At 49.9% G+C, this 24328-nt stretch overlaps 6 protein-coding genes across 6 annotated transcripts; 4 read left to right on the forward strand and 2 right to left on the reverse strand.

Annotated features, from left to right (window-relative positions):
• Positions 1 to 690: 690 nt before the first annotated feature.
• On the forward strand, positions 691 to 4713 carry Asppvi_002070 (nonribosomal peptide synthase; the record flags this gene model as incomplete). The annotated part of the gene is made up of 2 exons (XM_043298063.1): positions 691 to 1176; positions 1219 to 4713. The coding sequence occupies 2 exons, from the start codon at positions 691 to 693 to the stop codon at positions 4711 to 4713; spliced, it is 3981 nt and encodes a 1326-aa protein (XP_043153998.1).
• A 400-nt stretch (positions 4714 to 5113) lies between these two features.
• On the reverse strand, positions 5114 to 6328 carry Asppvi_002071 (uncharacterized protein; the record flags this gene model as incomplete). The annotated part of the gene is made up of 3 exons (XM_043298064.1): positions 5114 to 5175; positions 5242 to 5960; positions 6036 to 6328. The coding sequence occupies 3 exons, from the start codon at positions 6326 to 6328 to the stop codon at positions 5114 to 5116; spliced, it is 1074 nt and encodes a 357-aa protein (XP_043153999.1).
• A 1280-nt stretch (positions 6329 to 7608) lies between these two features.
• Asppvi_002072 (uncharacterized protein) lies at positions 7609 to 8907 on the forward strand (the record flags this gene model as incomplete). Its single annotated transcript, XM_043298065.1, has 4 exons — positions 7609 to 7756; positions 7827 to 7914; positions 8484 to 8641; positions 8711 to 8907. 4 exons carry the CDS (start codon positions 7609 to 7611, stop codon positions 8905 to 8907), a joined length of 591 nt encoding a protein of 196 aa, XP_043154000.1.
• Positions 8908 to 13966: 5059 nt separating this feature from the next.
• Asppvi_002073 (uncharacterized protein) lies at positions 13967 to 15131 on the reverse strand (the record flags this gene model as incomplete). The annotated part of the gene is made up of 3 exons (XM_043298066.1): positions 13967 to 14256; positions 14332 to 14577; positions 14666 to 15131. 3 exons carry the CDS (start codon positions 15129 to 15131, stop codon positions 13967 to 13969), a joined length of 1002 nt encoding a protein of 333 aa, XP_043154001.1.
• Positions 15132 to 16235: 1104 nt separating this feature from the next.
• Asppvi_002074 (uncharacterized protein) lies at positions 16236 to 17081 on the forward strand (the record flags this gene model as incomplete). The annotated part of the gene is made up of 1 exon (XM_043298067.1): positions 16236 to 17081. The coding sequence occupies one exon, from the start codon at positions 16236 to 16238 to the stop codon at positions 17079 to 17081; it is 846 nt and encodes a 281-aa protein (XP_043154002.1).
• Positions 17082 to 18689: 1608 nt separating this feature from the next.
• Asppvi_002075 (uncharacterized protein) lies at positions 18690 to 23093 on the forward strand (the record flags this gene model as incomplete). Its single annotated transcript, XM_043298068.1, has 1 exon — positions 18690 to 23093. The coding sequence occupies one exon, from the start codon at positions 18690 to 18692 to the stop codon at positions 23091 to 23093; it is 4404 nt and encodes a 1467-aa protein (XP_043154003.1).
• Between the last annotated feature and the right edge of the window lie 1235 nt (positions 23094 to 24328).

Consider the following 24328-nt stretch of genomic DNA (forward strand, 5'->3'; position numbering starts at 1 on the left):
ACTGTAGGGAGGGTAAGTGTGGTGAGATGTAATCATTATAAGAAAACCAAAAGTCCCTTTTGTACAAATAGTCCGCCGTAGCTTGGCGCCCGACTCACGGTAAAATACAGGTAGCAGGCCTATGGACTTGTATATTATCCAGCAGAGAAATGCACGTCTCGTTGCACTTTTTCATTTCGTTTGTCAACATCCTTGCATAACATCCTGCCTTCTGGGTCATTCCTAGTGTATCATTCATGGAAGAGAAGATAATTCGGTGTGGACGTCCATGAAGGGACATCTTATCTAGCAGAAGAGCCACGGGTGATATTCGTTTACTGACCGATATGTGTGAGGGATGTGTCCTTGCTTGCAATTCGAACATTGATCCAAAATTTGCTGCAGCGCTTTGTGCACCTCCATGGGCCAGGCGCAGAAAAAGAAAGGCCCAGCAATGGAGGAGTAATGCTTACAGACCATATGACCAAAGAATGCATTTGCTACAGAAGAGTGCATTCATACCTCCTGTGGTCTTAGACGGTCTTGGATGCGCAAGGGACTTGTTGAAAATGAGCCATCCATCAGGTGATATACGCCAGGCTAGTCTTCCCTGTCTGGCCAAATTGGGCCAATTTATATTTTCCCTCCGGAGGAACTGAAGCCCACATACTCTTAAATAACTACTTTCAAAGACTACCTGCAATCACAACCATGACAAAGACTCTCCCAACTAAAGCGAACCCCCCTGAGGTCGGGGAGAGCTGTGTCTTCCCCCCACTTCACAATAGCCGGCCAAAAGCTGCCCAATGGGCTAGCACTGAAGCCCCCAGATCTGTGGGAAGGCAGGTTGACTATCTCAGTGGTAAGAGCGGTCAGCCAAGGTATCTCGTTCTGGCAACTCTATGGTCTGTCATTCTTCGCCGTTATATCGAATCTTCCATTATACAGATATTGCTGAGTATCACTGCGCCGCAACACGACCCCGAGCGGATGCATGCTCAGATAATGACCATCGATCCAAAAGAGGATATACCCTTTGAAATCTTGCTGAAGTGTACATCATGGTCTTCCGCCATGCCGGAGGGGGTCGAGGAGCCCAATACTGGTGTAATCGTCCTTGACGAGCCGGTAGAGACCAAGCACAACCAGTTGTTCCATGAAAACCTATTGTCAGAGGCAAGGGCACTTCAAATGATTGTGCACACATAAATTGAATATCTTATCGCTAATATGTTTTAGCGATGCGATATCCTACTGGCCCTGTACCAAAGTCGGGACGGAGTGCGAGTGGTGTTGTCCTACCGCGAGTCAATGTTGTTGACCATGCATGCATCAAGCATGCTGGAGCAGTTGCAGCACCTGACACTGTCCGTCTCCAATAATATGGCGCAGACAGTCGGTGATCTGTGGTCTATCAGTGACTGTGATCTTCGTCAGCTACAGCGATGGAACTCCCGCCGATCTAGCCAGCCGACAGACCGTTTGATGCACGAAATTATTCACCAACGAGCGCTGGAAACACCTGACAAGGCTGCGGTAGAATCATGGGACGGAGCCTTGACATATCGTCAGCTTGACTGTCTGGCATCGCACCTAGCCAGTCGCCTTACACGCCACTGCATTGGTCAGAATGACTTTGTGCCCATCAGCTTCCATAAGTCCCGCTGGGCGATTGTCTCTATGCTTGCGATCAACAAGTGCGGCGCCGCCTTCGTCCCCGTGGATCCCAGTGTCCCTGCAGGGCGCCTTGCGAAAATTATTCGACAGACTGAGGCTCGTGTGGCATTGGCTGATAAGGAACAGTGCAGCGCGCTGCGCAAGACGGGCATCTCCGTCATTACAGTCACAGAGATGATGGAGTATGAATCTGTTGAAAGCCGAGTAGTGAGCTCACGGTTTTCTGGTTATACTGCGCCGGCGTACTGCCTGTTCACATCCGGGAGCATGGGTGAACCAAAGGGCTGCGTCGTTGGACAGGCCGCGTTTACCGGCATCACCAGCCATTGCACCGCTCTATATCTTCGGTCAGATAGTCGCGTCCTTCAATTTGCCTCCCTGGGTTTCGGCATGGCTCTGATTGAGATCTTCTGTGCCTTATCATGCGGCGCTACTGTCTGCATCCCGTCTGATGAGGCCCGCATTAATTCCCTGGGCCAAGTGATCACCTCAATGAACGTTAACTGGACGGTGCTATCGCCGACGACCTTAAACACCCTATCCCCGGCCGATGTGGTATGTCTGAAAACGATCGTCCTTGGAGGGGAACCGGTTCTCGGAAGCCACATATCCGACTGGGGACTCCACGCTCGACTGATCCAGATATATGGACTCACTGAGTGCTCGGGAGCGTTTACCGTCTCAAACCAGATATTCTTGTCAGATCTTACGGAGATATCCGTTGGATACCCAGTCGACGGGAGATGTTGGATTGTAGATCCCCAAGATCACAACCGACTCCTAGCTATCGGAGCTGTCGGGGAGCTTCTCATCGATACCCCGAATCTCGCACAAGGTTACCTCCATGATTCGGAGAGAACGAGACTCTCTTTCGTTTCCGCGCCCTCCTGGATAGATATAGAGATACCAGTACGGAACAGCCGTCCAACGGTGCTCTATAAGACAGGCGATTTGGCCCGGTTCAATCCGGATGGCAGTATTTGCCATTTGGGCCGAAAGGACCATCAGCTCAAAGTACGTGGCCAGCGGGTGGAATCGGGCGAGTTGGAATATCACCTGCGCCAGGTGCTTTCCGATGTTGAAGATGTAATAGTAGACATGGTAGTTCCGACTGGGTCGAACGGCGTTCCTTCTCTTACAGCCTTCATTCTGGAGGCAGGTGAACACGCCCGGCCTGACCGCGAGACCATGCATCACCCTATCCTCGCAGAGCCCACGATAGAATTTCTTCAACGTGTCCAATCCGCCAAGCAGAGCCTGACCAAGGTCGTTCCGGACTATATGGTCCCCGTACTCTTCTTTGCTCTCAGAAAAGTGCCGCAGACTAGCTCGGGCAAGAAGGATAGGCGCCGATTACGCCAGGAGGTTGCCCTGATGACCTGGGATCAACTCAGGGCGTATAGTACCATCCAGAAAGGTGGGAGAAGCGTTGCACCTGCTCTTGAGACAAGGGCGGAACATCTTCTGGCTCAGATCTGGGCAGAGCTACTTTGCCTAGACGCCGATACACTTGGGCCTGATGATGATTTCCTCGCCCTCGGCGGAGACTCCATCGTCGCGATGAGAGCAGTCGCAATGGCGCGCGTAAGGGGGTTGGGCCTGATGGTGTCCGACATATTCGCCAGTTCAAAACTGGCGGACATGGCCAAGGGGGCCACAGTGTTACCCAGCGGTGTTGTTGCCTCCCGCCGGCCGGTGAGCTTGGTGGCCGACAACGTCCAGGAAGTCTGCATCTCGCGTCTTCGGGAACAGACATCGTTGTTGGATTCCTGCTCGGAGACGCCAGTTGTCCTGCCCGCAACCGAGACTCAGAAATTCTTCATCGATCGCAGTTGCTTCGATTATTTCTGTTATATATTAGACGGAGACTTGGACTCTGGCCAGATGCAAACGGCTTGCACAGAAGTAGTCAACAAGCACAGTGTTCTGCGAACAGTCTTCACTCAGAACGACCACGGGGTCTTCCAAGTGATTCTCCCCAGCATGGAAACACCATTGTACCACGTCACCACTGCCCGCAATGTCTCTGCGGTGGCAGAGAAGCTTTGGAGCTCCAGCCAGTCAGCAACTCTCCCATTAGATCGTCCAGCAATACGGTTTATCCTGATCTCCAACAACGATGCGAACCAGCATGCCATGGTTCTCCGTCTGTCCCATGCCCAGTACGATGGATTTTCCTATCCAAGCCTGGTCCATGACCTGACAGCCGCCTACGCTGGCATTACTCTCCCCCCTCGCTCGCAGTTCTTGGACTACATCCGTTATCGGTCCCAGCAGGATCCCACCGCCGGCTACAACTTCTGGCGTGAATACTTGGCTAGCTCCACAATGACGGACCTCCGGGACTGCTCATTTGAATCCGGTGCCCGAAAGCAAGGATGTGGTCCTCCAGAGGCGGTAGATGCAAAAGTAACAATCACATCCCCATCGGATCCTCCGGACGGGATCACCATGGCCACGCTCATCAAGGCAGCCGGAGCACTGGTACTCGGGCAATTAACACAACGCAGTGACATTGTCTTTGGGCAGACCGTCAACGGCCGGAGCGGCATGCCCTTGGGAGGCATTGAAACCATGTTGGGGCCATGTGTCAACTTTTTGCCGATACGAGTAAGCGTCCAACCCTGCTGGACCGCAGTGGAGTTTCTGCGCCATGTTCAGGACCGCCACATCCAGACCACAGCCTACGATCACATGGAGTTCGCAGAAATTATCAAGAATAGTACATCATGGGCGTCTGACACCCGGTTCGGTGCGATTTTCCATCACCAGAATATTGATACGAAGCTGGAGATATTCCTCAGCGGACTGAAGAACACCGCGGCTACTTGCCATCTTACAGGGTCTTATTTCCATCAGCAGATGAGATCAGAGGCTTGGATATACTCCATGTTTGTGGAAAATGACCTCCAGATTTGCATACGTGCGCCTGCCCACATTTTGGACTTCGAACAGGCGACCGAGCTGCTGCACAAAATCGCCGCCAGAATGCAAACCCTAGCGCAGCACCCTGACAGACCTCTGGCAGACGTAAACGACCCACGGCCCTATCATTAGACATTGTATTCCTTTAGGTTTCCGCTGCGTTTGTTACTTTTTTTTGTTCGTCCTTGAGCAAAATAGAGAAGCCCAAAAGAAGAACATATTTGCCACAGCATGCGTCCCTCCAGTAACAGGATGACACAATTCGACGTACTGTGACAGCAGGAAGCTGACCCTAGTGCAGTGCAGGTGTACATCTGTCCCTAAGAAATGGTATGCTACAGAGCTGGTAAGGTTGACGAGCAATCTAAGCGAAGGGCGAAGTTTGGGGGTCCCAACAGATTGTTGCTTTACCGAGCGGCGAAGTTTGGATCAAACAGTAAACGACTGTAGCTAGCTTCTTCGACTTTGATCGTAGAAGCATATATATTGACATACATGAGCACCTGCCATCTCTTCGTCTGACCATAGTAGATTACTCTGCTCCTGCCCACAACCGTCCTGACTCCCCCGCGCCAGACTTTAGGTGGTAAAAATCTGTCACTTGTCAGTTCACGCAAGCGCAAAGGAAGAGAAACGACCCGCAAGAGGAGATACGCATACAATATAGCCCGGAGCAATCTCCCCAGACGCGATTCATCCGCAGGCCAGCCGTCGAGACCACCTGTACCATTAAGCTTTTCCCCCATTTGCCGCTGGAAATTGCCCGGATTCGCTCGCCTCGTTTAATGTGGTAGATGCAACCGTCGCCGACATCCACCTGCACGTCCCGGCATGGGGTATAGTATACCTCGAGCTGGCTCTCATCGGGGGAAAACTCTGACTCACACGACCAGTCCTCGAGGGAAAAGGCCTCGCGCCCCAGAACAGCATTGGCATGGATCAGACCATTCAGGATAAACGCGTGAAGGGCTGAATTGCGCGTATCGTAGGCTTTCTGAATCATCTGGATATCCTCGCATGCATCCGCTGCAATGAGGAATTGACAGCGTAGACTGGACGCTTGGCACGCATCCTTGAATTGCGCCAGTAATGCGCTGGCCTCCGAGTGATGATCCATATTCCCGACACTGTTTCCCATCCAGAAAAAGGTGACGGTGTTGAGAGGCTCTAGATCTGACTGGGTTGATATCCAACTGACACAGTCATCGTATGTGCCCCAGAGACCGGTTATATCGACCGAGCGTAGGTCGCCTAGCTCCTTACGCAGCTCGCTCAGGCTCTCTGTCAGTCCGCGGAGCGAAACATCCAAGGCGTAGTAGCGAACGGCCTTTTCTTGGTTTTCTAGGGCTTGGAGGAGTCGTCCCGTCTTCTGCAGGCTCCTAATCTACAAATTAGCATCGTACTGATTCATGAGCACAGAACCCATGGCGGCAGGTGACCGACTCTCAACTTACCCACATCCAAGTTCTATCAGGACACTACCCGTAGGGACGACAGCAGCGATCTCGAGGCCACGTTTCTGGAGGATTTCGAGCTCCTTGTTCCGGAGGTAGTATAGCCCGCTGTCAGCGAATTTATCAAACCGTCTCAACCCTTCCTCATCCCAAAGCAGCAGAGACGGTAATGACTTCGGAGTCGATGCTATTCCAGCCCTGATCATGGACTGTAAGTCGATTGAGCCCCCTTGCTGCCGTCGGATGTCGTATACCTGGCAGCCGGAGGCGTTGCGGATCTCGATTCCAGGCATAATTCTGCTGACAGCTTCGTTGGATCAGTGAAGGAAAGAGATTAGCCTAGCAATAGTGAACTCACGTTTCAGGACATGAGGCTATTTTTATCCTTTCCTCACCGGAGATGGTGTGGTGATTGCCGGGTGGGTAGGTCCCCTGCTGGGAAAGGGAGAGAGGATAGGGGATCCTGGAATGAACAGGGCGCACATTCCGGTGTTGGCTATCCTCTGCGCCTAGAGGTTTCCAATGTTTTTGTTATTGTAAATACAAGCAAGCTTTGCTGCCGTCCACATTCCACTATAAAGGACTTCTGGTAACCCAGAAGCTGCATATCATTGAACCATCAGATCTAAGATCACGCACTTCTACACCGCCAGGAGCATTCAATGTAGATCCAACGACTGCCACTGGACTTCACCTGCTCCTGTGGCCTTTCCCAGCAAGGGGTTATCAAGAGCCCATCCGCAACACCATATGGGAAAGCGAGAGCCATCCACTACTACTGTGGAAGTCCCGCGCTCAAAAGCGCGAAACCCTTAAAAACACACTTCAGCCGTCCTTACCGTGTGGACATTATGTATTCCCATGCGTCTGGTCATTCAGTCTCATTCAACAACTCATTTTAATGATGGTAACATATTCACTGCTACCCTGTAATGCGCAGTTTTGTTACAGATAAGGTACTCTTACAAATGAATCCTTACCTGCCTCTACTCTGATGGAGCACATCAACCAAAGCGGAGGGGAATTGACCACTCCGATGCCGTGGCATCCTAGCATTAGTGTTTGGCAAACAGTAAGGCTGTGAAAGCCTCGCTACCGGTAGTGAAATTATTTTCCACATCCATTGTACCGAAATCGCTTAAATGGCAACCTCGGAGAACATAAGCAGCAGGAATCGTCGGGCTCGAACGAAGCTAGGTAATTGTATTTGCAGGACATGCCATGGCTCTGGTGATCATTATACCTGACATCCATAGAGCTTACGAAATGACAGAGCAGCATTGTGTACCTAGGATATCGTGTCTCGGGATTTCATCTGCGGAATGGTATTTCCAGGTGGAGAGTCAACGTTACTCATATCTGTAATACGGCTCCTTGCGTACGATGTGCAACCATGGCGCAGCGCAGCCAACATGCAGGCCCAACTGAATCCTTCCCAGGGCAATGGACAGAGCTGTTGCCTCCCAGAATGGCAAATAAATAGTGCCTGCGGCGAGCAGTAGGTAGAGCCTTGTCTTTCCCGCTGGCAAAAAATCTGTCACTCAGAATAGAGACACGCCACAAACAACACGCAATGGCCTTTCCGGCGCCTTCCACTCCAGCCGGCTGGCTCTTTACAGTTCTCGCTCTGTTCGATGTTCCCATGCTAGTCCGTGAGCTCTTCAACCCCAGAAGCAACAGCCAGTATTTTGAGACCAGCGCCCTGATGGCTAGGCTTATCGGTATGTCTGCCACCAACTTCCCGCCATATCCATGGACTAGACCAACTGAGGCTGACAAACAATATAACAGCCATTGTTTTGCTGGCGATAAATGCATACGATCTCACTGCCGCGCTTAACAATGACCTGACGCTTTTATGGGTCTCATGTGCCGCAAGGTGCGTGGGATCCCTGGTGCTGTTCAAGGGAGGGGGTCAATGGCGGAAGAAGGCAGCAGGGCCGGGTGTGGTTACTGGTTTGATTGCATTGACCCTTTGGTTTTCCTGAAGACGCGTGGATAAACAGGATGTCGAGGTTGAGCGTTCCTTGCATTCCCAAATACTCGTCTACTGCCATACCACGTTCTGGCCAGGCCTCTAGGTAAATTAACCCCTGCAACTAGCAACTTAATTCAGCTTGGATTATAAACGAAAAGGATGCGTACAAAGCCAGGAGGCGTATGGATGCTGTTTGTACCGGGTTGCCCGTCGATCTCACGAAGTTGTACATATATGTATTCTTCTTGTATGAGCTAATATCTCTGACTACCAACTCCCATGGCATCTTTTTGGAAGTAACCTGAAATGAGATACGTATTTCATGCATGCCTCTGGCCCCCTTGCATTGGATCATCAATATTACCTAGATTGGGGAGCAAATATCCCTTTGGCCAAGTGAATAAGTAGATAACCTACTACCAGCCCAACACATTTCCAATTACTTGCCATCGAAACTCTCACTTGAACAGGGCAGCAGCTATGGCCCTTCCTCTACCCTCCTCACCCACAGGATGGCTTTTTGCCATCATTGCTGGCATCAGCCTTCCAATGCACATCCATCAGGTCATCACGCCTGCCGCTGCCATGAAACAGTTCGACGTCAATAGTGTCGCCGCACGGCTTATTGGTACCATACCACATCTTCCCAGAATGAACCACTGCACAATATAGTTTCCACTGATAAGGAGAACTGTAGCCACCTTCTTCGCCGCGATCAACACTTATGATCTCATTGCTGCCGTACAGAACAATTTCATCTACCTCTATCTCTCCTTTGCGACCAGGACCGGGACATTCTGCCTGTTCGCTATGGAAGGGACAAAGTGGCGGACAGCTGTAACGTTCGAAGGTCTAGTTTTGGGTGTGACGATTTTGGGGCTCATTTTCGGGTAGGTATGCAAGGTCACAGCCTGAGGAAGGCGGGAAATCATGACAGGGATGTGTGGAACATGTAATGCACTACTGTCTCTACTGAACCTGACTGATCGTTCAGACCCCTTTTTAATCAACTAGCTTTGGTGGTTAAGATTGGTTCTATGTCTTCACGGTCCGGCAATCGCTGACTACAAGAAACCCAGTATCCAGATACAGGCTTTCAGTCGACACATTTTGCCCTGTATATTCTAGCACTCTTGCTTGGATTGGCTACTTCAGACATGATTGAGACCGTGGGTTATATGTCTACATAACCCCCTAAAGGTATACTTATTAGGTTTTTCCCCTTATTTATTAAGTAATCTTATTAGTTCTGCAGTAGATCTATTTTATTTTATTATTATTCTTAACTTAAGTAGTAGTAGCTGTGTTAAGACATTATAGAATATTAGGTATATCGTCCAACCAGCAAAGCCAACCCCACCTGCGCAAAAGTCGAGTCTCAGTTGAAGGTCTATTCGCCCTCCTCAGTCGCCTGGGTCAGCATAACAGATGAGATATCGAAGACAAGCTGTGTGCATACAATTATTTTGCGAACACTTATGTGCTAAGGAGCTTAGTAACAGCCTAGGACTGAGGCTAGACTGAGGACAGTGAGGAAGTCATTGCGTCCTTTTAATGGCTTAAAGTTGTGCCCTTGTTTAGAGGATCCTGCTGGACTCATGTAGTCTTTGGACACATGTATCACAGAAGACCAAGTTAACGAGATGACCTTAAAAACGGCTCAGGGATCTCTCTACGGTCAATGGTATACACAGGACCCAGTGTGTACAGTGTGCCTGTCTGAGTTGCAGGCGATGGAGGGCCTTCTCCAGCCTAGTAGTGCATTTATATGTCCTAAGCCATGTAACAAAGGCCTAATTACTACTTACTTATTATCCTATCTTTACTTTATAGCATGTTAGTAATAATAGGCACTCTACATCATATCTTCTAAATATTTTATCCTATACTCTTCTTATTCCTATTAGTACTTAAATAGTGTCATATAAGCACCCGCTCCAAGGTCTTGCTTAAAGTAAGCTACTAGGGAAACCACCCTGTCGGCTAGATGACTTAGGGTTAAGGATGCGTCCAAAGTGGAGGTAGGATGCGGATTTTTATCTATAGATATCATGATATAGGGTTTAGTAAATTTTAATAGTACATTACAGAATAACGAACTTAATAACAAACCTAGCGAGTCAGTACATTGTAGGCCAACAGAAAATTAAAGACCCTTCCACGTCATCAGGACTATGCCCCCTCAATTAGAGCTGCATTTGGTCTGAGTTTGGGAGAGTCCAACCCCAGTTGAAACGGAACCGCTACGATTTCGAGTTGAAATTCTAGAAATCAGAACCAAACCTGATCTGTTCTAATTTGGTTTGAGTTTCACCGCAAAATCCGCGACTAGGACTAGATAGGCAGTCATTAGCCTCTCTAGGCTGGCAGTAGGCCACTAGGCCTAGGCAATACTCAATTTCTCCTTAGGCCTATGTAGAGTTGCATTTGGTGCAAGTTCAGGCAAGTTTAACCTTAGTTAGCACTGAACTACTGCAGTTTCAGGTCTAAATTTTAGAACTCAGAACTAAATTAAACCTGATCTGGGTTAGTTATAGTTTCACTATAAAAAACTATAGCTAGGCCTAGCTAGGCATAGCTAGGCCTATACTAACTAACTATAGTTAGATTTAGTTTAATGTTAAGTTAGTTAAACCATAAATTTTAACTATTTTAACCCTTACTATTAGAGTTGCATTTGGTCCGAGTTTGGGCGAGTCCAACCCCAGTTGGAACCAAACTGCTGCGATTTCAAGTCAAAATTTTAGAAATTGAAATCAAACCTGATCTGTTCTAATTTAGTGCGAGTTTAACTGTAAAATCCGCCACTAGGCCTAGCTAGGCCTAGCTAGGCCCCTACTAACTAACCATGGTTAGATTTGGTTTGATTTCAGGTGAGTTAAACTACTATCATTCAGTGAATTTTTGCTGTTTTAAAATTTTAAATAATTATTAACTACTATACTATCTACTATGCTATCACTATACTTATAGAAAATTAATATTTTTATATGAAATATATAGTATTTATTATCATAATAATCTATATCTAAAATATCGATTCAATATCTATAGGGTTGAATAGATGGTAGTTAAAATCATTATTAGATCATAGTGATTATTAAAGGTTAATGTGCATATATATATAAATCATCACTACTTTCATACCAACCTGTGACAGAAATAATTATTCTCTTATATCTTAGTAACTACTAGGTATTTTGAATTAATATTTATATATTTAGATAGCCTAGATCTAGGGCTATCTAGTGATATCAAAATTATTAGATATATCCTAGAAATTAGTGATTTCTATCCAAAACAGTGAGGGTTAGTTAGTTGAATCTGATAAAACCTCAAAAATCAAATCTGATGGTTTTAACTAAACTTGAATTGGTTTCACCCTACCTAAACCAAAACTGAAGCGATTCCCTAGGCTAGGAACCAAACCCTCACCGCTGCGAGTTCGGTGAGGGTTGGATTCGATTTTAGCGGTTCGGTTATGCAACTCTACTTACTATTTCCCCTAGGGCCCCCTTCAGGGACCCCTCTAAGGCCCCCTAATAAGTATACTTATATAAAATTATAATTTTTATATAAAATATATAGTAATTATGATTATTCTAATCTATATTAGAAATATCAATTCAATATCTATAGGGTTGAATAGGTGGTGGTTAAAAATTATTTAAAAGGTATAGTAGTTATTAGACCTTAGTGCCCTTATATATATATCTCTATACTACTTCTATACTAACCTATAATAGAAATAATTATTCCCTTATATCTCAGTAACTACTAGGTATTTTTAAATAATATTTATATCACTAGATAGCCTGAATTAATAGCTATCTAGTAATAATGATATAATTTAAAAATATTTAGAATTTAATAATTTCTAGGTAAAACAGTGCAGGTTGGTTAAACCTAACTTAAAAAACTATAAAAACTAAAAACTATGGTTTTCACCTAACCTAGATTAGGTTAGAGGTAGCCTAACCAAACCCAAAGCAGTTCCCTAGGCTTACCCCCAAACCTACACCGCTGCGAGTTCGGTGAGGTTTGGGTTCGATTTTTGCGGGTCAGTTATGCAACTCTGGGCCTATGCGGTTATACCTAGGGCCAATCTAGCATGCTTATATAAAATTATTATTTTTATATGATATATATGGTAATTATAGTCGTTTTAATCCATATCTAAAATATGAATTCAATATCTATAGGGTTGAATGGGCGGTGGTTAAAAATCATTATTAGACTATAGTGATTGTTGGAAGGTTGCTATATATATGGAGTTATATCTAAACCACCACTACTTTCATACCAACTCATGATAGAAATAATTATTCCCTTATATCTCACCAACCACTACATATTTTGAATTGATAGTTCATACTTAGATAGACTAGACATTAGGCTATCCAGTAATATTAATATTTCTAGGGGAATCCTAGAAAGTAGTAATTACTAAGCAAAATAGTTTCTAGTGATTTAACTGCCGGCCCCCTGGATCTGACCCTGACCCGCCCCTAATCTATTGCAGGTCCGCAATCTAGGAACCTCACCTCACCGCTGCAAGTTCAGTGAGGCTTGGATTCAATTTAATGGTTCGGTTTTGCAACTTTACCCTCAAAAAATAGGGAGATGGGCATGGATATGGACATATTGTTAGGCTTGGGCCGCTTGGCTTAATGCCTTTTATTTGGCTGTCATGTGGTCCTCAGGGGAATAATCAATGCCACTCCCTATATGTTCAGGCAATGATCAGTGAGCTATCCGGACGGATCTAGAAGTTATAAGGGAGTAGGGGTGCGCCTATGCTTAGGAAGTGGTGCAGCGATATATATCTTACTACTATAATTCTAGTCACCGTCATCTAAAACCTAAATCGACCATAACTCTAATTTAAAAACGAGCAGGGAGAGCTGAATGTGAAGGGTTCTGGCGAGGATGCGATTCTTTTGCATAACAACTTTTGGGGTCTGCCAGTTTAAGTCTTCTTGGTCTTGGAAAGTGACAGTCGGTGAGGATGTTGATGCTGGCGGAGCTGTGTTAAGTCTACGCAAATATCCTGGCGAACAATCTGTAAATTTTCGTCCAAGGGCAGGATCTCAATACCTAGCGAACAGAGACTTGTGATTCTGCAAATGGTAAATCAAAAGACCAAGATTTCTCGACAACCGGCTATCGTTTCCCCGCGCTGGACCCGAGCAAGGCACCTTGGTGGTCAGCCAGGAAAAGCCACAGGACTCTACGCCGGTGATAAGCTTACGATCCAAATGATAGTGAAACAACAGTGCGTTATACTCTGCCTTGACTGGATAGCCAGCAGCCACCATCATCTGGGAGATGTGTGGACTGGTTAGCTTCCACCAGTATTCCCAATCCGGGTCGATGACTGAAATTCATTGCGAGACAGCGGCCATACAGGGGTTGTGGTTGGCTTGGTCACTGCCGGATCAGTCATCCTAGAATTTGGTGTTGGTTGAACTTCCCTGAACTCTGTCTAGAACCCCACTGCTTGGAACAAGCGGCTTGGATGCAGTATATGTATAAAAATAACACAGGGATCAGGGAATACAGCTATCATGGCGTGGAGCTTACCTGGAACCCGGAACCTCACCTGATTGGAAACCGTTGTGTATCTTTAAGGATAGACTTAGGACCCTCTACTGGGTAGACACAACTCATAAGTGCAGGAGCGAATAACACCATGCCATTGACGCGGGGCAAAGTTCAAGTCCAGGCATGCAATGTTGGCCGGGCTTAGGGCGCTAAGCCTGTAAATTAAGTGCGAGCGTACAGCTATATCTAATTGGGGAGCCGTCGATTGAGGTTACCAAGCATGAATAGCTGCAGCAGAATACAAGCATGGACACGAGACTATGGTAGAGTTCTGTCCTGTCCTACTGCTACAGTGTACAGCGTACAGCGACCAACTCCAACTTCATACGCACTCTCCTCCATACTTGATTTATACACCAACACAGACATAGTAGCCCAACCACAAGTTACTGCACGCGGCATCAAGCCCCGTGTTCCACTCCCGCAGCTGCGCAAGCGTAATCCCCGCCTTGGTGTAGATAGACCAGCAGCTGTCCCCACTCTCGACTAGGTGGAAGGACTTGCAGTTAGGGGCAATCCCGGGCAACTGGGGCGTCGGGCCCGAGGGGTTCCCGGTGGGCGCGGGCGCTCCCGGCGACGTGGTCGTTGCGCTGGGGACATGAACGCAGACATAGTAGTCCAGCCAGAGGTTTGAGCAGTCTGTTATTCAGGGAGGCGGTTGTTAGATTATGGTGTGAATAAGGATGGAGGGAGAATGGAAGGGGGGAGAAGTACTATCATTGATCCCAATATTCCAGCTCTTAAACTGTGTCGTGGAAATACCGTGGGCTTTGGTAATGCTGTCGCACGTGTCGCCGGACGAGACCTTATAGAACCCGTCGCAGTTGTCGACGATGCCGGGCAGTTGGGGGGATGGACTGGAGCCTGGGTCTTCGGTTGGCTTGGTGGCTCCGGGGGCGGTGGTGGTAGCGCCAGGGACGTGGACACAGATGTAGTAGTCCAGCCAGAGGTTTGAGCAGCCTAGATGCAGAGATTGCACGTCAGTCATTTACAATTCTGTTTCCCAGCGACTTGGCAAAAGGAGATGGAAAGGCCGGCCGGATCGTACTATCATTAATCTCACTGTTCCAGCTCTTGAGCTGAGCCGTGCTGATACCGTGCGCCTTGGCGATCGTGTCACACTGGTCGCCAGAGGAGATCTTGTAAAAGCCATCGCAATTGTCTGCGATACCCGGCATGGTGGGGGAGTTGGTCGGAGCGGACGAGGCGATGGTAGTGGTCCTGGTGGTGGTGGTGGTGGTGGTGGACGTTGTCGTCGTGAGCGTGGTGCCCGGGCCATCGTCAGTGACGGTGCCGATCACGCAGTACAACTTGCTCGTATCGAGACCTGGGCAGGTGATACCGGGGTTCAGCTGCTGGAGACCGTCGACGGACAGTCCCCAAGTGCTGGCAAAGCTCTGGCAGGTATCACCCTTGGCAGCATTTGTGGTGAAGGAGCACTCAACAGCGCGTCGGGAGAGCGCACATGCTAGGCCTGGGATGAGCCTGGCGGCGGCGAGGTGTGTGAGCTGCATTCTCCAGAAAGTGGACCTGGAGTCTGTAGGGGAAGTGTGGATGTCAGTGAGGGGCTAGTGTATAAGCAAGCGATAATCGCCTACGGAGGAAGGACCCTGAGAGAATGAGGGAATGATCAACAACCTACTGGGATGATATTCTGGTTTTTATAGCTCTCTGAGGGCGCCAGGGCTTCCACTGGCCTCTGGCCTGACTCAAGTGTACCTACACACTGACGCCTTGTGGTTCATTTCACTCGCGTACTAGCTTTGCAGTAGCTGAAGCTGTAGAATGTCCGACTAAATGTTACAATACTAGTCCTGTATTCATGCAGTGTAGATAACTGGCCTGAAAAGTGGGTATATTGGATGTAGATAGAACGCCTGACAGTGGACCCAATATCCTAAAGTGGAAACATGCATTAATCACACGGACCTCATAATGCTTGCCAATGCTCAAAACGTTGGATGCCCTGACTACTACTCCGTAGGGTTTGCTCCCAGCGGAGCCAAGACACAAAAGCCAAGAACCATTCTGCGCGGATTGGCCAATGGACCTCAAGGAGTCAAGCTTGCAAAGTCCATACAGGGCCAATGACTCAATTAGTGTAACGCTGCAGCGTACCCCTGCCTGCAGCGCCCAGCCTTGGCAGTCAAAAGACTCAAAATGAGACCATTCCCGCTCCGTTCTTTGTTTTAGTCGTCTTAGCACCTTGGCACCCATTCTTGGCGCGAAATCTCGCCGTTTCAGTGTTCTAACTGGACTCTGGAGGGATGCGGGGATTCAGCCTAACTGCGGTACCTAAAGTACTGTTAGTAGGTGGTGCATGACTCTCTTCGCCCATCCCTGTCGCAGAAAAGGTCAGTTCCCAATGACCCATCGGGTAACCTCGGCGCCAGGGATTGGGAGATTACCGGCCTAGTGCCCCTATATTATTTCCTCTGCCAACACACGTTCATTACAAATATTCTCGTTCGCCTTGCCCACCTAATTGTTGGGTGCTTGCTAGATCCTCGCCGTTCTCAGCGTGAAAGAGATACCCTTTTTTTTCTCATTTTCGACCTCGGCATTCCACTTAATCAAACTTGTGAAATTCAATCCCTGCCCCGTCGAACCCCTTAGCCATGCACATTCCCCAAGTGAGGTGGCTCGGATTACTAGGCGCCATAGTCGCAACTGCGCACGCAGTCGAAGTAGACTTGGTCTTCCCTCGCAATGAAACATATTCACCAGCCGACTCATTCCCTGTTGTCTTTGCTGTGCAGAACTTCAACCCACAGAGCGCAGAACTCCTCAACCTGCGCATCTCCTATGACATCCGCAAAGGCAACGACAGAAACAACGATATTACCCGAACCCATGATCTGCGCTGGGCGAACTGGTCCAGCAGCGCGGACCCTTACCTCGCATACCGGTACTTCCAGGAGCTCAACACCACGGGGCATTGGTCTCTGACCTGGCGGCTCCGCTGGCAAAGCTGCGACGAGGAGGCGCTGGCCAATCGTAATGAGAAGCTGCTGCCTAGTGATCATGACGGCGGGGTCTTTGAACACTACTACTCCTGGGTGCAGTACTTCACTATTGGCGATTCCGCCCTCAAAAAAGTGGATCTCGTCGCAGCGACCGCCAACGCCACCTGCCCCGAGGACAGGAACGCGATTGCGATCAATGTTACCGACACAACTATGAATTCACCCCCAGGTCTCAACGCCGCGGGCCGCGACACTTGCGTCGTTACGGCCAACTCGACTGCTACGCGCACCACCCCGGACCCCTGTCGCGTCGCTATCGATGAAGATACCGTGGCGAGTATGGCCGCCGTTCACCAGAAACTGCTCTGCGATCGTCTGATAAACCCTAACCCGCCTGAAGACTGTCCTGCTGAGGAGAACGGCGCTCAGCAGTTGCCTGCATTTGGTGTATCTTGCTTCCTAGCTGCTTTTGGAGTTGTTGGGTTTGCGCTCTTGTAGATGGATACTTTTGCTTATGTTGGATCTAGTCCAGCCTTGCTTTTCTTTCCTTGTACTTGCCCCTGTACCTTTTGTGCACGCCTCCCGGAACACAACCGCTTTGACTAGGCAGTTACAAGAGCATCCATAATCGACAGCATAGCAAGTAGTCGCAACATGAGCTCTCCCCGGACAATAATAAATGAAGAGTTGCCTGTAGTACATGTGTTAGCCATCTACCTACTCAACCATGGTTCCTACTTGTTCCTTGCTCTCTCTCTCTCTCTCTCTCTGTCCCGCCTACTAACCCAGCTCATAAAACACAACTAAGCAGGCGGACCCAGGTCGGGGTACCTACCACGCCACTATGTAGTCTAGACGAGCTGAGTAGAGTAAGTGGGCCTGAATTCATTTCATATATGCAGGCCAAGCCCTGTATCTGTAGCTACATGTACAGGTACGGAATATACACGCCTGGTGCGCCCTTGGATGGAAAAAGGCGTCCCTTCCTGCAGCCCGCCAGAAAAGCCCTATAACCTAGACTAATCTTTCAACAATACAGTACCTGACATTCACAGCCCAGAACTCCATCCGGATTCACCAATCCCTGTTGGATAACCCAAGTAGTCAGTAGTTACTACTTCGATAGTGCCAGGTAGTTGGAAGTAGTTTCTTGGCAAATGATACCCTACTCGGCTCCACGGCATGGCATACTCCGTAAGCCGCCAGCCCTTACCGTACACTAGGTGATACGCACCAGCCCCAACCGAAGCCAGAGGTTAGTTAAATTAGCTACTTAGGTAGTCCCCTGCAACAAGGGCTTCCCCTGCATAATGCTCTAGTATGAACACTACTCTAACCACCTAACCTGGGCCGCCTGGCCGGATGGTTGCCTGATGGCACGAGGGGCTGAGGCATATCAATCCTCCCTGTTTGCCTGGCACAGGTCCGTGCCTGACGGAAGTAGTCCGAATTTCCAAATTCAGAGTCGAGACACAGACTCAACAAACTACAGTGTATACTAGTGTGGATTATAGATTGTGGAGGCTCCAGTGTTGGAGTTTCCGTCCATTGCCAAGTCAGTCCACCTAAGTAGGCTTGAATAGTAAAGTTACAAAGTACCTACTACCAGTCAATGACAACAATGTAGTCTACCTAGATAACCCCCACCCTCTCGTAAAGGTCAGAATCAGATGCTACCATGGCTCGGCGGGGGATATCTTCTACACTACTGTAGTCTGTCACTGAGTCAGTGCCCGAGAGAAATTACGCCAAGGATTGTTGGGAGATTGCTGTACAACATACCATCACTGGCATTAGGAGAATAATACGCTAGTATGAAAGGCTCTGATGTGTTTGGCTTGTAATTGTTTCCAACAGAGCCATTGGGCGTGAGATGAGCTGAACTGAGGCTGTGAAGGACGGGAATGAGTGAGTACGGCTCCGAGATCCCCAGTGGCTCAAGCATATGTATGTAGTATAAATCGCCTCTGGGGCATTTCAATCGTCCCAGATTGATCTGCGCTTCCACCAACGCTCTTTACTCGCTTCGCAACCTATACGCTCATTTCTTTCCTAGCAATAAAGACATTCTTTTTTTCTACTTTTTGTTCTTTTGATTTTGTTTCCATGGTGGCCTTGACCTGGCTCGGCGCGACAGCAGCCCTCGTGCTCTCCGCATGGCCAACTGCAGCCTCTGTAAACCCGGGCTTCCGCAAAGCGGCCAGCCCGAGCTACCGCAGCAGTGCCTCGGCCTGCCCTGAGCGCTGCAGCGACGCCGGCCCCAACACGGGAAACTGGTCCGTGTACGCGGACTTCAAGCAGATCCACAAGTGCAAGGAGACCATGTTCTACGACTTCTCTCTGTTCGACGATGTCGATGACCAGAACGGAACCCACCGCATCCAGGCTTGCTCGTCATATGGGCCAGATTTTGCCAGTCTCCCTGCCTCCACTGCGCGGATTGCTTCCGCCGAGTTCGTTGATGTTGAGTTTGAACTCGGCTGGTGGCATGAGGGGTTCGGCCTGGCGGCTGCTGGACTGCGGTCGATTGTTAAGCAGATGCGCCGGTATGCCGAGGGTGGGCATGGGCGGACGGACAGGCCGTTTATCATCTATGGCCAGTCTGGGCAGGCAACGATTGGCCTGTATATTGGGCAGGGTCTGCTGAATCAGGGGCTCAGCGAGTCTGCGCTGAAGCTGTTCCAGGATAACCTTGACAAGCTCGAGGTCTCCACGCCAAGCCTGGCCATGCAGCTCTGCGAGGAGGGCTACGATAGCACGCACGTGTATGGTATCATGGCGACCAGCAATGGGACCTTCGCCCCCATCCAAAGTGCCATCAAGGCTTGGGCCAACGCAACGTGCCTGTCGTTCTCGGGGTCCACCAAGTTCGCTGGCTCGGCCAAGTTCACCACGCCGCTTCTGAATGGGAACCACACGACCTCCAATTCAACTATCCTGGCTCGCAATCTGGCTCTAAACCTCGTTACCCGTGCCGACGGCAAGTGTAGGACTGTACAGGTTGACGCTGGCACCGGCTGCCCAGAACTGGCAGTGAAATGCGGCATCTCGGGTGCCGATTTCACCAAGTACAACCCTGGCGAGGGTTTCTGTTCCAACTTGAAGCCTAAGCAGCACGTCTGCTGCTCCAGTGGAGATCTTCCTGATTTCCGCCCCCAGCCCAACGAAGACGGCTCGTGCAAGGCATACCAGATCCAGGCCGATGACAACTGCGACAGCCTTGCTGCGGAGTACAGTCTCGAGAAGGAAGATCTCGAGAAGTTCAACAAGAACACTTGGGGCTGGAATGGTTGCGAGATTCTGTTCAAGGATACGGTCATGTGCTTGAGTGAGGGTACGCCACCCTTCCCTGCGGAGATCCCCAACGCAGTGTGCGGTCCGCAGAAGCCAGGCACAAACCCACCAACGGATGGCTCAGACATCGCCGATCTCAACCCTTGTCCGTTGAACGCATGCTGCAACATCTGGGGCCAGTGCGGTATCACCGCGGACTTTTGCATCGATACCAACACCGGCGCCCCAGGCACTGCCAAGCCAGGCACCTACGGGTGTATCTCTAATTGCGGGATGGATGTCGTCAGGGGCTCTGGATCAGGCGGGGTCAAGATCGCCTACTATGAAGGCTACTGCCTGAGCAGACAGTGCCTGTTCCAAGACGCCTCACAGATCGATACCTCGCAGTACACGCACCTCCACTTCGGCTTCGGCACGCTGACTGACTCGTGGGACGTAAAGACCGGCGACGTGCTGTCCACTTACCAATTCGGCGAGTTTAAGAGAATCTCTGGCGTCAAGCGGATCCTCTCATTCGGTGGCTGGGACTTTTCAACCATGCCTGAGACATACCAGATCTTCCGCAACGGCGTCAAACCTGCGAACAGGCTCACGATGGCGACAAAGATTGCCAACTTCATCAAGGAAAATGACCTTGATGGAGTCGATATCGACTGGGAATACCCCGGTGCGCCTGACCTCCCTGACTTCGATCCCGGTACAAAGGAAGACGGTCCCAACTACCTGGCCTTCCTTGTCATTCTCAAGAACCTTTTGCCGGGAAAATCCGTCTCCATTGCCGCTCCTGCGTCTTACTGGTACTTGAAGCAGTTCCCCATCAAGGACATTGCCAAGGTCACCGACTACATTGTCTACATGACCTATGATCTCCATGGGCAGTGGGACGCCCATAACAGTAACTCCCAAGAAGGCTGTGCCAAGGGCAACTGTCTGCGCAGCCAGGTCAACCTGACAGAGACAAGACAGTCATTGGCAATGATCACCAAGGCAGGTGTTCCTGGCGAAAAGGTTATTGTTGGTGTGACAAGCTACGGGCGATCCTTCAAGATGGCGGACGCAAATTGCTGGGGACCCGACTGTTTGTACACTGGTGACCGCTTGAATTCCAACGCGAAAAAGGGCAAATGCACTGGCACAGCTGGGTACCTTGCCGATGCTGAAATCGCCGAGATCATGAAGGATTCCTCTCGAGTCGTCAAGAGCTATGTCGACACAACCAGCAACAGCGACGTCCTCATATATGATAATGATGAGTGGGTCGGCTACATGAGCGCCGCCACCAAAAAGGTGCGCACCTCTTTGTACGCTGCGTGGGGATTGGGAGGCACCACTGACTGGGCCACCGACCTGCAAACGTACCACGATGTCCCCAAGCCGGCGTACAGCTGGGCCAACTTCATCGCACTTGCCAGCTCCGGAGGGGACCCAAAGACGGACCACACGCGGAACGGGAACTGGACTGACTTTGACTGCACAGCCCCGGCCGTTGTGGATTTCCTCGACTACACCCCCTCGCAACGGTGGAGGTTGATGGGCGCAGACGCGGCATGGGACGACATTGTCCGGATTTGGAAAGACACCGATTCTCAACGCGGTCGTGTTAATTTCAGCGCGTCAGTCGAGAGTACCACCCACTTTGGGGGTCAGGCGGGCTGCGGTGTCATGACCACTGCGGGCTGCACCATCGTGGATTGCGAAAAGGGTGCAGACAGTGACACCTCGGGCCCCGCGGCCATGTTCATCTCAAACTCGTTGGCGGAAATCCATGGAATGTACAAGAGCTACTACGACACCTTGTTCAAGGCTCTCACCATTGTCAGCACAGCTCTTGATGATATGGAGAACAAGTTCGCGCCTATCCCGCCGAAAGAAGACGAGACCTGGCAATTGATCCTCATCGACATGATTACGCTTGGCGCCCTGGGAACTGCCGGTCCGTTTTTCAACACGTTTCTGAAGAAGCACGATTGGTTTGCTGGGAAGACGGGCAGTGCCCTGGATAACGTAAAGGATACCACCATGACCCTCATCGGACAAAGTACAACCATCGCCAAGGACGCCTTACCTGGAGGGACCGAGGCTGAGTGGACGCCGGAGAAACAGGATGAGTTCTCAGCCTATCTGGGGCAGGTCGTCTATGGCTGGGCCAATATTACGTCTCTTGCGCTGGAAAAGCTCTTCCTCGGATCCCCCGAGGCGATTGACGCTCTCTGGCAAGCTATGTCTGATGGAAAGCTCATCAATGGTAAGAAGGAAGGCGACCTCCCCACGACGGGAAATGAACAGAATGAGCTGCTCGCCAACATCAACAAGTGTATCATTGGCTTCGCCCTCCCCGCCCTGTGGCGACAATCTGGCTCGTACACGTTTATTATCGACGCGGGTCACGCTTGTAATGAAGACAAGGATCTCAGCGACTACCTTGACAACGACACGATGGGCGCCACGGGTGTCTGTGTAGACAACTGGCAGTACTACCTGGCGTATCCGGACGGCGATGCAACAAAATGCACCTGCGAGCGTGTCACCGATGCCGGCCCCTGTCAGACAATCTGCAGAGACAACAAGTTCTCTGCGCCCAAGGGAATCGAGTACATCTCCGACGGGCATAACTACAACGGCATCACGAAGACCGAGCTGGTCAAAGGCTCCGTCCGCACCTGGATCGGAAATGGCAGGGAGAACGGCGCCAAGGTGGCCGACCCGACCAACGAGGGCACCATGTCCGAACTGATGGAGGTCGACGTCACGACCCCCGGCTTCATGCGGATCCCTGTCTGCAGCCCCGAGCGCGCCTTCCAGTCCTGGGACACAGCCAACAAGGACTCGAGCCCGAACTGGCCCTGCGATATCCCGCCGGGCAAGGACGAGTGCGGGGACTCGACCTTTGTGGACCAGACCAGCGGCGCATCGCCCCAGGTTGAGGACTGCCGCCAGATCATCAAGAACATCGAGGGTGATGGCAGCACCGACTGGACCACCCAGGTTGTCGGCCATAAGCAGCGCGAGGTTGCCAGTCATGCCAGCTGTCATTTCGGCGTCGAGGCTACCAAGACTGACGGCAACGTCAACTTCAAGGTCGGCGGGCAGGATGTTATTGATATCATCAACAGCGCTATTGCTCAATTTGGTAGGGACGGGCTGATCGGTGCAAAGGGTGATATGAATTGCAACGGCAATATAAAGAGCCAGCCGGTTCTGTGGGGGATCTACTAGGCATATAATATCTAAGGAGGAGATAGTTCAAAATCGGCAAGTAGCCTGGTTATTTTTGTGGAAGAAAGGGTGATAATTGTATCTAATTACTGTGTATCAATTTAATGCCTCGGTTGTCCACAAGGACATGGCATTTTGGTGGTTGTATAGATAGGAGTCAGTCAAGGAGCTATAGTAGAAGTGTTACATGCTAGTGAATATATGGACATCACATGACATTTTGTGGAACCTCTGTGCTGAAGAACTGCGTAGCATAACAGATTGGACGTTGATAACGCCGAATCTTTTGCTCCAGCTCAAGGTAGGCAGTGAGAAATAGGGGCTGAGTCTCGGAGATAGTTACAGGCTTGCAGACCGCTTGGCCGGGAATGATCTGAGCAGATTGGGTTTGGGAACTTGCGTTCGGACCTGCTAAGCCCACAAGGCCACAACTCACATGGCAAGCGGCAACCGCTGGTAGGAGGCTGCGTGCCAAGGAATAAGTCAAGCAGGTAATGCTGTAGTGCACCTCTGGCCAGTGACCATACGAAGCGAAGCCTTGGGAGTAGGCCCCGCGGCTCTAGTATTTCAATAGCGGAGTCTTGGCCTCTTGGCAAGTAACGCTCCTTATTTGAGAGATTTGGCCTGTTGTAAGGCAGGCCGCAAGGGAAGGAAATCTGTCAGTAAAAGCGATATGCCAAAGCGGGCAAGTGGTGGTTTATATCAAAAGTAGACTAGGGAGTGGTTTTGTTCTTGAATGTAGCCTGGACCTTATATGGACCTAAGATGGGCTTCACGGCTGGACTGATGGAAATACCTTGGCCATTAGGCGGTTTGGCCGGGTGGGAAGCTTAGTGCAAAGAGGAATATGGATTGTAATGGAAATATCAAGAGTCAGCCGGTGTTGTGGGAGATCTACTAGACAGCTGATATAAGTAAGTGTCAATCTCTATACTCCTGTCATGAAGGTCTGACCTGTTGCTGATTTTATTCAGGATGCCATATTGCCACCTCTTAAATGTATATATATTCGTGACGGAGCCGGGAACCGACCCACAGAAACACTCCGCATAGAAGGAAGAAGATCTAGATAGAGCTTAAAATTATGCATTGCACAGTGGTAAGCATATTATAGAGTTACAGTTTTGTGGAGGGGTGGATCTCTAATGTGAACTTCCCCCTGGAGCTGACATTGAGCAGCGGGATGCTGGCAAGCTTTTTTGCCTTGCGTAACAGCTAACGAGAGTGCAGTGCGG

The sequence above is a fragment of the Aspergillus pseudoviridinutans genome, assembly GCF_018340605.1.
Source record: "Aspergillus pseudoviridinutans IFM 55266 DNA, scaffold_2, whole genome shotgun sequence".
NCBI classification, from domain to species: domain Eukaryota; kingdom Fungi; phylum Ascomycota; class Eurotiomycetes; order Eurotiales; family Aspergillaceae; genus Aspergillus; species Aspergillus pseudoviridinutans.